At 49.1% G+C, this 12578-nt stretch overlaps 1 protein-coding gene across 2 annotated transcripts in view; it reads right to left on the bottom strand.

Annotated features, from left to right (window-relative positions):
* Positions 1 to 12578, bottom strand: part of SLC2A9 (solute carrier family 2 member 9) — a 206111-nt gene that overhangs the window by 95655 nt on the left and 97878 nt on the right. For both annotated transcript variants that reach the window (XM_072806326.1, XM_072806315.1), the window contains one exon: positions 7747 to 7879. In XM_072806326.1, the coding sequence (XP_072662427.1) occupies positions 7747 to 7879 (133 nt within the window). The remainder of the gene's footprint in view (positions 1 to 7746; positions 7880 to 12578) is intronic.

The following is a 12578-nucleotide window of genomic DNA, read 5'->3' as shown; positions in this document are numbered from 1 at the left end:
GACTCGATCCCGGGTCTCCAGGATCACTCCCTGGGCTGAAGGCGGCGCTAAACCGCTGAGCCACCGGGGCTGCCCATGGATTTATTTCTGTTCTATTTCCCCTCCACTTCATGATGCTACAATCATTTTATAATTGCTAAACAAGTGAATCAAGTTGGGAGAAAGAATTTTCAGCTCAGAATACAGACACACAATTGCTTAACCATCTTCTGCTGTTAAAGGTGCCTGTGTGGAGTTTCAACCTGGCTCAAATACAGGAAATCATAATATTGAGGAGGCAATTTTCTGGGCTTTAAGTGCAGCAACCAAGGGATCAGCTATGTTGTACTAATGAACTTGTCTGCACACACTGTGTGTTACAATTACAAGTGTACGTGTACACACACAAGGGAGCACAATGTACTTTAACGACCCCAGGTTTAGAGAGAGACAAGCCGAATCTGAACCTTATTCCTTATTTTATCGGGGGCTGCAGGTGAGCTGTTCAACCCTGATCGGAGGTCTCCCTGAGATTTTTGGTGTCCCAAAGATTTGCAACTCCCAGGGATCATGAAAGCAGAGCATCTCCTTTCGCCCAATTACTTATTGTAAAGAAAAATAGAAACAATCAGAATGCCCAGCAATGTTGAAAGTTCAAGTAAAAAAAAAATTAACAGTATTTAAAAATAAGATTAATTTGTAGTTCAGCCTGGACAGATTTTGCTTTCTTAAACTGATGTTATGCTGCTGCAGTAAAACACCACAGACTAGAGGCCTGAAACAACACGAAGTTTTTATGTGACAGTCCTGGAGGTCAGAAGTCCACAGTGGGTCTCACGGGACTAAAACCAAGGTGTCACAGAGCTGTGATGTTTCTGGAGGCTCCGGGGGAGAATCCGCCTGCTGGCCATTTCCAGCCTCGAGAGGTGTCCCGTCCTGCACCCACAGGGCACTCTCAGTCTCCCTCTGACTCTGACACCTGCTGTCACGGCCACATATCCTTCTCTGACCTTGTCCTTCCTCCCTCATTCACTTACAAGGAGCTTTGTGATGACACCCAGTTCATCTGGACAATCCGAGACAACTGTCCCCACCTCGAGATCCTTAAGGCGGTCACATCAGCAAAGTCCCTTGTGCCATGTCAGGTGCCATTCACAGGTTCTAAGCATTGGGATGGGGACACACTTGGGGGCCCTCATTCTGCCAGTCACACATGACAAGATACAAACAGTAATGAGGAGACATGCTCAGGACACAAGATAGGGGCTGGGGATAAAAGCAGCCTCATATATGAATCCGAGTGATGATCCCCATGTAAACATGATGGAAACGTGATGCAAAAGGACAGAAAAAGTTCTGGTACAAATGACAGCTGATTGGTAAGAGGGCTGAAGAGCTGGGGGATTTTTTTCCCTCTAATATTAAACAAATTCTTTATTCCCAGAGGAAAAAATTCATTCACGTTAGCCACAGAATCCTGTTCTTCAAAGGTGAGGTGATGCAGAAAGGACAGAAGCAAACAATCCCCTTTTATGCGTGCAATCCTTTACAGTTGACAACGCCCTTCCCCCCCACACCCACTCTCCTTGACTTGACTACCTTGCCCTGCCTCAGGGCACGGATTAGGAAACCAAGGCCTACAGAATGTTGGGAGGCAGGGCACCGGGGCATGATTGAGGCCCACCTTCCAGCAGTTTCCATGGTTCCTCCCATTCCTGCCCAGTGCTCAACACCTCTAGAAACAAGAACTCCCCACCTCTGCAAGCAGCCTGTTCCATCTTGCATCTCCGCTCTAGTGGTGACCCGCTGTGGCTTCTCCCATTTGGTTCTGAATCTGTCACCCCAAATAAGGCTGCTTTTCCTTCCCCTGGAGAGCCTGTCAGTGTCATCTCTTTATGAAACTGGACAGGCTGGAGGCAGACAGACAGGGCGGCGGCCATCCTGGCCATGAGTTGGGAGGGGCTTGGGGAGGATGCCAGGAGAGCAGAAAGAACAGGGGGTGCTCACATCATGGTGGGTCCATTGGGGCAGACACCCGAGACCTCCAGGCTGTGCGTGCTTTGGGCTTTCATCTAGCTCTGCCGCCACATGGATGTGCCCGACAGCCTGGGCCTCACACCTGGCCATCCACGGGATCTGTGCTCCTCTGGAGGCCAGCTGTTGTAATGGTTTCGGAAAAGCTCGTGTTTGCAATTCTCCTCTGATATGAATTCATTTGCATATAGTTCTTGACTTAATAAAAACCAAACCTCTGGTAGCCAAGGTGGGGTAATTCACCCCTCGCTAAAAGAAACTGAGGCTAGCTGTCTCCATCAAGGACCATTACGGGGACCTGCTTCCATCTACCTGGCATGTGACCTTGTCCCCTGGAACAGCCCCTTCGTCCAGCTCAGGTCACTGAGGCATATTACAGAGAAGGGGCCTCATGACATTCCCTAAGGCACTAGGCATCATTGGAAATGTAGCGAGATGCAGACAGTTGCTTTCACTGGAAGGAGGAAGACCTTCTCACGGGGTGGGTGTAGGAGTGCCGTGGAAATGTTCAGGAATGATAAATGAAGGTAGTTCCCATTAATCTCAGGGCTTAGCTGAGTGGGTCCAGAGCTCATTCAGCCTCACCTTTATGTAAGTATCATAGGGCTGTTAAAACAGTGCCATTTGGAAGGAGCCCAAATTAGCCTTCAGAGCACCCAAAATGCCTCAGCCTGGTTGGTCTTACTGGTCCCAGCCAACAGTACTTCCAACTTACCAGGGGCCAGATGCTATTACTCCTTCTTCCCTCTTCCTCAGGAGCAGTCCTAACTCTCTGTGGCTACAGGGTATTAATTAATGACATTTCCCAGGCTCCTTGGCAGATAGGAGAGGCCACATGATCACATTCTGACCAAACAGATACACAGAGTGTGCGAGCCTGCAAGGAGACTTCTCAAGTAGACAGGCAAGTGATCCCTCCCTCCCACCTTCCTCCTCCTGGCTGGAATACAGCTGTGACAGCAGCCACTTTGGACCCTGAGGCAACCCTCTGAGGATGGCAGATAGAGGGATTAGAAGGAACAAAGTCCCTGACACCACAAAGGATCAGAACATAGATCGCCTACTTTCAACATTTTCTTACGCATGAGAGAGAAATACTCTTCTATTTGGTCTAACACGCTACCATTGGGTTTTCTATCATAAGGTGGTGGACCTGAATCCTGACCCACATACCTTTCTCTCCAAAAAAGATGAAAGAAACAATCTTCCCCTAGAGCATGGTTCCAACCCAAATTACAATGGTGGCCAACAGTGACAGTCTCCCTTTTCTGTTCAGGCCAGGGTTCTAGCCTATCATTGGCTGCTGCGGAAACACACTCCATCCTATCCACAAAACCACCACTACCTCTGAACTCTCCACTAAGTCTAAATGCCCAGTTGGGATTCCAGCAGCAAAGACCAATGTGGACCAAAGGTGAGGGGCGATGGAGCACTCCCAGGAAGGGAGCTTTCAGGGGTATCACTTCTTCTGGTGATGGGCATCTATTCCCCTTCCTCTCTTGCCTGTATCTTTTTTCTTGAAGCTCTCCTCCCCTGGTCCCTGTAATTCTAGTAGAGGGGTAATTCAAATATCACAGCCCCCCACCCCCCAATTACCAGATGGGATAGTAATCCCCAGGCAGGCCACTCAAGGAATTTTAATTCCCAGGGAAGCAACTGGTTCAAGGATGGCCATGTGACCTAATAAGGGCCAATTAGGGTTCTTTCCTTCAGGGGTTGAGGTATATGCTATGTATAAAGGGAATCTGTGTCCCCCTAAAACAGTGTTATAAAGTTGGAGCCACTCAGGACTATCTTGATGCCAAGTGGAGAGAGCTTGTCTAAGAATAAAGCCAATGAATCCTAAAAAGGTCTAGGATTTGGAGAGAGAGAGAGAGAGAGAGAGAGAGAGAGAAAGAGAGAGAGAGAGAGAGAGAGAGAGAGAGAGCGCCTTCATAGCTTGATTTTAGCTCTTGGACCCCACTGTGTCTGAAGGAATTCCAGGCCCAGAGAGAGAGAGAGAGAGAGAGAGAGAGAGAAAGACAGAGAGAGAGAGAGAGAGAGCGCCTTCATAGCTTGATTTTAGCTCTTGGACCCCACTGTGTCTGAAGGAATTCCAGGCCCTTCCCTCCCTATTATGAGGAAGAACTCTTATGGTTCGCTCCTGATATGACTTTCCTCCTGGATGGGCCACTGAAAGTAACATTTTCATCCCCATCGCCTCTGCTCCTGCATCCATATTTCATTGCTGTCAAACTTGGGCCAGAGAGCAGGGTGTTAATTTTTGGTGACCTCAAATACCACTCACAGGAACATGACTTAAGAGTTTCCCTTTTGCTTAGGCTGCAGCTTCTGTCTCTTACACCCCAAAGGGTCCTGCTCAATGCCACTTTCCTGATCCTCATGACAGGCATTTATTGCCCTATCACGCTGCCTATGCTAATATTTCATTTCTATCAATTCAATATCCCCCCTTTCTCACAATGGAAGTTTGGGCTCTTTTCCCTATTTTTAGACACTGGGGGCTTCTCCTCAACTCCTCTCCAACAAGAGGGCCACCGGTAACTTGAGATCAAATTAGAACTATGAACTGTGGGTGGGGTAGGGTGGGAAATCCTGCAAGGGGGCTGTGATATGGTTGGGTTGCATCCATGGCCCTGATTCACGACCTCCCTACATGTGTGTCCTTTGCTTTGTAGCTGTGTACCAACCTCAACGCCCCCCGACTGTGGGCTTCACCATGTCAGTTACTTTGGCCAATAGGATTTTTAGTTGATTTGAAGCTTGAAAAGCCATTTGTAGGGTCACCTGCATGGCTCAGTGGTTGAAAGTCTGCCTTTGGCTCAGCTCGTTAACCCCGGGGTCCTGGGATTGCGTCCTGCACTGGGCTCCCCACAGGGAGCCTGCTTCTCCCTCTGTCTGTATCTCTGCCCCTCTCTTTGTGTCTCTCAAGAATAAATAAATAAAATCCTAAAAAAAACTCAAAACACTTGTGTTTTCTACTTCCTCTCTGGGAACTCTTGAGTTCACCATGAGAATATGCCTGAGCCAGCCCACTGGAAGATGAGCCCATGGAACAGAGTTGAGGCCAGCCTAGGTCAGTCAGCGAACCACCAGACACACCAGAGAACTTCTGCTAAGACCAGAAGCATTGCAAGGGCGAGCCCTATCAAGATTAACAGAAGTTCACTGCTGGCCCATACACTAGGGAATCATAAATACTATTGTTTTAAGCCAGTGACTTTTGAGGTGGTTTGATGGGCAGCATTATTATAAGCAATAGCTGACAGCTGCAGGGCCTCTGTCCCCAAATTACCAACAGATCAGACAAGGCATATCTCCAACAGTGCCAAACAAAGTAAGTGCCGGGTAATAGAATGTGTTTTGTTTATGCCAGAGGTTCTAGAGCAAGACTGTCAATGTTCAAATCCCAGTGCCACCACTTGTTAGCTTTGTGTCCTTGATCAAGTTATCTTGTCTTGTTTTTTTTATTTGTTTGTTTTATTTTGGTTTGTTTGTTTTAAAATGGGAATAATAATGTGATCTACTTTCCATGTTTGGGAGGCTTTAATGGTCTAATGTGTGTGAGGTGCTTAGAATGATACAGTTCTCAATACAGATGTGCTATCCATGAGTTTGCCCATCTCTCCTACCCTCGCCCTCACCTCCTGGAGGGCTGGGACGCTATCCTGCTCTCCCCTCTCTCCCCATCCACCTGGCAGAGAGCCCAGTACAGTAAACATCTGTTGTTTGCTGAACGTCTGGAGTGAAATTCCACTTTTATTAGCACAGATGCAAATTTCAAAATTCTCTTTCAACCTAAGGCCAACAACATCTTTGTTCTTTGTCTAAAGCACACGTGTAATATTTATCATTTTTTATAACTAGACTTCTATCTCACTCCCTACTGTGCTGTGAAATAAACCTTTTTCACTCTCAGGCATTTACATGCACTGCCCATTCCAACCATGCTTAATTGATGCATTTCCCAAGAGTTCTTGCTGATGAAGCCAGGAGGGATGGAACTGGAGGAATCACCGCCTTCCACTGATCCATAATCTGGCTACTTTTGGGACTCAGTTCCCTTTGGCTCTTTCTCAGCCACAGTAGTTTTGCTCCAGAGCCTCCCGTATCTGACAACCAGCCTCCTTCTCTGCAGCCTGACTTCTGGATGGTTTGCCTCCCCAGGGGCCCCGTGGGAAGTTCCCTGGAACACGATCCACTGGTGTCTCTGTGCATGAGCAGGGTGGGAGGAAAATATCTGGTTCCAGTCCTCCTCCTGACACTTAGAGCTGTAAGATGGGGGAGGGATGAGCACTGGGTGTTATGTTATATGTTGGCAAATTGAACTCCAATAATAATAATAAAAAAGATGGAGGAGGGCTGTTAACGGGAATCCCCTGGAGGGGGGCAGGATCAAGTCCCACCCCTACTGCCATGCTCTTGACAATTTTGTGACCATGGGCACTCCGCTAAAGAAAGATCTGCAGTTCCCATTATCTTTTTAAAGGCATCAGAAACCAAAAACCGAAAACCACAGCCTTGGTCAGGTCACCTCAGCCCTGTAAGCCTCAGTTCTTTTGTGTAAACAGTGAAGGTAATGAGAATGTCATCTGATTCCACATTTTACAGGAATGCTGTAAATGAGAAAATAGATCCTGACCATACACTGCTAGGCAAAGAGATGCAATTATTAGTATCCCATTTGTTAATTCAGAAAATGCTTAGGTTGTTTGGATTTTAAAATGCATTGCACAAATTATAGTAAACTAAAGACTATATAATTCTCAATTTTTTTTCTCAGATGTGGACATTAGTGAAATTTACACCAGAGGACAGAATGGATAAGAAAATGGACAGAGTTCTCAGAATGATGGACAACAAATGCTACTATGAACCTCATATGTATCACCTAATTTAACCATCATAACAAGCCCAGAGGGAGGGTTATATTATTTCCTTCTACGGATGAGGATCCCGAGGCTCAGGAAGGTTAGAATAAGGTCAGGCAGCAGAGCTGGGGATGTGAAAGCAGCACTGGTTCATCCAGCCCCTCATGCGTAACAGAGGTGCTGTCAGCTGTCTCCTTTTACAAGAAGAATGCATTGTTCATTCCAGTTGTCTACGTCTGGGCAAAATAGGTTGCCTTTTCAGGGCCCTGTAGGAATGCCTCTGATTCTGAATGCTCTGCATCTGACCCGGCACCTCATCATTCAGGGGATCTAAGGAAAGTGACCTAAAACCAGTCCCCAGCCCCATCGTGCACATCATGTTTCTCTCCTGTAAAATGGGCATGCTCTGCTTCTCCTTCACAGAGCTGCTGGCGCCCAGCCCATGCTGGCAGGCTATGGGTGCTCATATTGCACTTGCATGTTTCCTTTCCTTATGAGTCTTAGGACAACAGAACCAGGAAGTGAAGAAGAGAGGTGGGGAAGAGAGCCAAATAGACCTAAACCGCTAAGTAACTGGGTTCCTATTGTCTTGTGGTTGGGACCACCTGAGACATGGCAATGGGGAGACACTGCCCAGATGTGAGCAGACCTGAGTCTTATCCAGCTCTGTCCTGGCTTTTCCAGGCTCCCTGTATGATCTGTGTGCCCACTGCAGGCTGTTGGGAAGATAAAGCAACACAGGTGTCCAGGGGCACTTGGTGCAGTGTCCGCAGAGAGGAATGAACCCAGCTCCCAGCATGCCATTTAGTGCTGACCCCCGTGAAGAGGCTTGAGCTATATATGAAAGGCCGTGGGCTCCTACCTTTCTCGGCTCCTGCCTGGTCATGCTTCTCAAAGAGCAGGAAGCGCGGGCTCTCAGGGAGAAAGGGCAGGCTCACCAGCTGGACCAAGGCGGGGACAGCAATCACTCCAAACAGGTATGGCCAGGTGCTCTCCTGCAGGGAGAAAGAGGCGGCCAGTGAATGGTTGTGGCCTTCAGTCCTCCTGCTGGGGCTCGGCCCCTAGGCCAAACAGCATTGGCCCTCTGCAGAAGTCCCTACTGCACCAGCGTGATCCCCACCAACAAAGGCTGAGTACAAGACCGGACACAGGTTTAGCACCAGCCTTACGTGTATGGCGTTCTCCATGCACGAGGCTGGCCAGTCCTCAGAGCCACCTGTGCGGTGGTGACCTGTGGGGTTCAGGGGGCCCAAGGCCACTCAGGGATCTCAGGACCAGCTGATGCCATGACCCCTGGGGCATCATGGTAAGCCCTGGGGGAAACCACGCTCACAGCCCCTGGAAATCTCTGTCTCTTCACCAGTGGATGGGGACAACCACAGCCACTTCGCAGGCTGTCCTGAGAGTGCGATCGGATAGTGTTTGGGCTGTGGGGCCTGGCACACGGTAGATGCATGGAAGAAGCTACTGTTTCTGCTGGTCCCAGTTCCCAGATGCCTCTGTGGCCCACAAGACCAGATCCATAGTAGTCCTGTCTGAGGACATACAAAGGCAGTAGCTGTAGCTTCCCTGATTCCCAGTGGGTTGGTGTGGTGGGGCTGGGGCACAGCTTGCCCCTTAGGCAGGGGATTCTTCTCTGTCCAGGGCTGGGAAGGTGAGCCTGGGCCACTCAAGGGGCATTTGGATGAACTCACGCAGCCCCCGTGGTCTTAATGCAGCTCAATGCAGCCGGAGCTGTTCCTATGCTGACCTGAGCAGCATTCTTCTTGAGCTGCTTTTTTTTTTTTTTTTTTTAACCAAGTTTACAAACAAAGCTCTCACTGTGCAAGAAGAGAATGCCCACAGGAGGCAGTTCTGATGGGGGAGAAAGCAAAACGCTCAATGCTAAATAGTTGACATGTTCTATTTCCTCGGAAAGCGAATAGAGACCCACAAAGAGGCATGTTCAGACCTGAAAAGACTTCACACAGTGGGCTGTTGGGCCAAGGCTCAGGCGGCTTCAGGTCAGGTTCTGAGAACCCCCAGGGGCAGAACTTCACTGTCATGTTGTCCCAGGCCTAGCTCCCTAAGGAGGCCTTTGAGCCCAGAGACACTGGTAGGTTCCCAGTCCCCAGATTGCACGAGGTTCCAGCAGGCAGGGACCCCTGAAGCATGGAGTGGGCCAACTGGCTCACAGAAGGCCAACAACCAGGTCCTGATTGTAAAGGGATCCTCAATCCTACTCCCTTTTCTGTGTATAATAATGATTTATTTTCACAAGCTCCTCTGATGTCCCCACTGCCGTGGGAGGAATCGGCCAGGCCAACACCAGCTTGGGGATGGGTGGAGAACTCTGTGTGAAAGACCAGGCAGAGATGGAAGGCAGAAGAGTGGTTGCTGGGGGGGTGAGGGGGGTGGGCGGAGGGAGCGGGGACAGGGACAGTGACTCAGTGACTGCCCACGGGAATGGGCTTCCTTTCTGGGGATGATGACAATATTTGGGATTAGAAAAGACCCATGATTGTGCAGCTTTGTGAATATACTAAAAATCTTAGAAGGATGGCTTTTATGGTAGATGAGTTACAGCTTCATTTTTTTTTTTTTTTAAGACCGAGCAAGAGGGGATCCCTGGGTGGCGCAGCGGTTTGGCGCCTGCCTTTGGCCCAGGGCGCGATCCTGGAGACCCGGGATCGAATCCCACATCGGGCTCCCGGTGCATGGAGCCTGCTTCTCCCTCTGCCTGTGTCTCTGCCTCTCTCTCTCTCTCTGTGACTATCATAAATAAATAAAAAAAAAAAAAAAAAAAAAAAAAAAAAAAAAAAAAGACCGAGCAAGAAAGAAAAATGACTCACATGCAAGTGGGATTTTCGCGATGCCTACTTGGTGTGTGTATGTTGTTGCTGATTTTGTTTTTTCTTAGCGTTTACCTGCTGCCTCAGTAAAAGCAAAAACAGAAAGCTGGGGGGTGGGTTGGGGAAAGACAAGGGAATTAACCCAATTAAGCTCCTACTATGTGCCAAGCATAGTGTGAGGTTGTCACACAATTGTCTCATTTCACCTCCCAGCAGCCAGAGAGGCCAAAGCTATTGCTGCATGTTCCAGATGTGGAGACAGAAAAGCCCACGCTGAGGCCTGCCAGCCAGTTGCTGTGCAGATGGGAATCAAGCCAAGCTCCTCCCACAGGATCTTGGGGGGCTTCCGGGGGGCCATCCTCAATGCTACCAAAGGCTGGGAAGAGGAGAGAAACTGGAAGGGCAGTCCTGGAGTATGGAACAGCATGTAGCACTGTGGCCTGATCCATTCAGGTTCACTGGGAAACAACCCACCATAGTGGGAACGTAGGGCCAGAGGATGCTCGTGGAGGCTGGTCATGCACAGCTTTACTGCCATTCCATGGAGCTTGGACGTGTCCCTGAGGACAACCAGGAGCTGTAGAACAGTCTGCACACCTACTTCCTTGAATCTATGGTCCAGCATTTCTGGTGTCACGCTATCAGTGAGCACAGTGAGTGGATTTCTATTATTAATGACCAGCTAAGTCTGTGGTACAGCCTGTGATTGTGAAGTCTTAAATGCAAAGACATGTGGACTCTTTCCTAAAGACATCACTCTGGTGGCTGGTCTGGTCTCCACTTCTGGAGTAAAGTGGGTACTACTGAAGTCAGGGTGGGTGACCCCTAACTCACGATGCTAATGGTGTCTGGATGGAAGAAGGCGAATGGCAGGAATGTCCAGAGTAGAGCTTGGGTGCCACGTTACTCAGGAGGGGCTGAGCTTAGCCAACAGTGGAGTTCACGAACTTGCTTCCTATGAAATCCCAGCTGTCTGGATTTGAATTTTACCTCTTTTCCCCCTTCTCTCTGGCCAACCTAACTGCTTACGCTTAGTCTTCTCATCTGTAAGATGGGGTAACACTACTACCTGTTCACGGGTCAGGAGTATTACATGAGTTAATGGATATAACAAGGGCTCAACAGGACCCTGCAACTCTAAGTGTTCAATAGGAAAGAGTGGTTTTAATTATCAACTGTGATGAGAAGCCCATTACATAGATAATCTTCTTGAATTTCCACATAGCCCTCGGAGGTACAGAACACGATCACACTCAGGTTTCAAAAATATTCACTGCTGCACAGAGAGGTTACAGGGCTCATTGAGGCCACAATATGGTTCCGGATATTCATGACTGAACACCAGGTCTTGGGTCTGAGAACCTGAGTTCTGATCCACGAAGCCTGACCGCAGGTGCCTCAGATACCAGGGAGGGGTCATCAGGCTACCAGACATGGCATCTGACTTTCTTCCATTGCCTCAGGCCAAAGAATCCTCAGTGGCCGTTGACAGTGCTCCTGGGCATTTGGTCCCACATGGAGCCAAGGACTCAGCATTTTGTAACATCATGTAGACTTCTTGCCTCCTGAGGACAGAGCCCATGCCTGGCACAGTGTCTCTGGGAAGAACAAGCAAGTGTGGGAAGGGGCTGTTGTGCACACAGCTGTGATCACCTTCACACAGGCCCCTGGGCAACCTCAGAGGATAGCCTCTAACTTTCCTTTTCGGGAGCTGTTCAAAACAGAAGGTGTGTTTTAAAGAACATGTATTTCTCGCCTAACACAGGACCACGAGGTGCTACGCAAAGTCAATCTCAGATGAGCCTTTGCAAGGCCGGTTTGAGCCTCCTGTGTGCGGCAGAGCGTGAGGTCAGAGTTCTTAAACTTGCTTATTTTACTTGGGAGGAAAGAAAAATGTATCATCTTGTTGGTCAAGATGATTTCCAACCCCCTCTCAGGCAAGGTGAGGGGGTCGCACAAGAACTGTTATCTTGTTCTTGCAACTGCAAGGTTTCCTTTCTAAAATAGACTTCGGAGTTGTGTTCCCCCCAAGCTGTTGATGACTCTAGGCCTTTCCATAAATCATATCCTCCTGGACTGCGATGAGACAGCACAAAATCTTAAGTAGAGCTGGAACCATTGGTCTTACCCCATGTCAGGTTGTTAGGGCACACATCGCAGTGTGCTCTCCTCCCCCAGACAAGCGGGGCAGGGATGGGGATGCTGGTCAGCGTGTGCACACGCCACCCACAGGACAGGCTCCAGGGCCAGCAGCCCGGTGCTGCTTGAGGCAAGAAGGGGAGGAAGGAAGCCTACCTCACAAAGCCAATGGGGGGACGGAAGGAAGCATTTTTCTATTTCATCATATTTAGGACCTGATTATAGTAACAGCTAAATGTGTGTTGAGCACTCCACGTGGAGTTTCTTGGATGCGGGAGTCCGCATCTCTTCCAAAGGCTCCTGTCCTCTGCAGCACTAAGGAATCCAGGGTCAAGGCTACGGAGTACTGTCGCGGAAGTCGCGCCCTGTACTGCTACTGAAATCTCCAATCTCCAAGCTGACAGCCCACAGAGCAGGCTTATTAATCACGCTTATAATTTTCTGCATTTTACAGTGCTTTGGCATCTGGGGTCCTTACTGATCCTGCAGAGACTGCCCCTCCCAGGGATGGCTAAGGCTGGTCCTAGGCAACAACTTGCCCTAGAGCATGTCTTTCACATGCAAACCAATCAGAGCCCATCCCCTGCAGTGACCTCCTTTATCCAATTGTCACACGTAAGCCAATATTACCCCTCACCCTCCCACCCCCCTGCCCCAGTTCCCAGAAGGTCAGGTACCAGATAGCTAGACAGCCCCCACAGCCCAGAACCCACCTGAAATCAGT

The sequence above is a fragment of the Canis lupus genome, chromosome 2, assembly GCF_048164855.1.
Source record: "Canis lupus baileyi chromosome 2, mCanLup2.hap1, whole genome shotgun sequence".
Taxonomy (NCBI): domain Eukaryota; kingdom Metazoa; phylum Chordata; class Mammalia; order Carnivora; family Canidae; genus Canis; species Canis lupus.
Note: the sequence above shows the minus strand (reverse complement) of the source record. Positions and strands in the feature narration are given on the sequence as shown.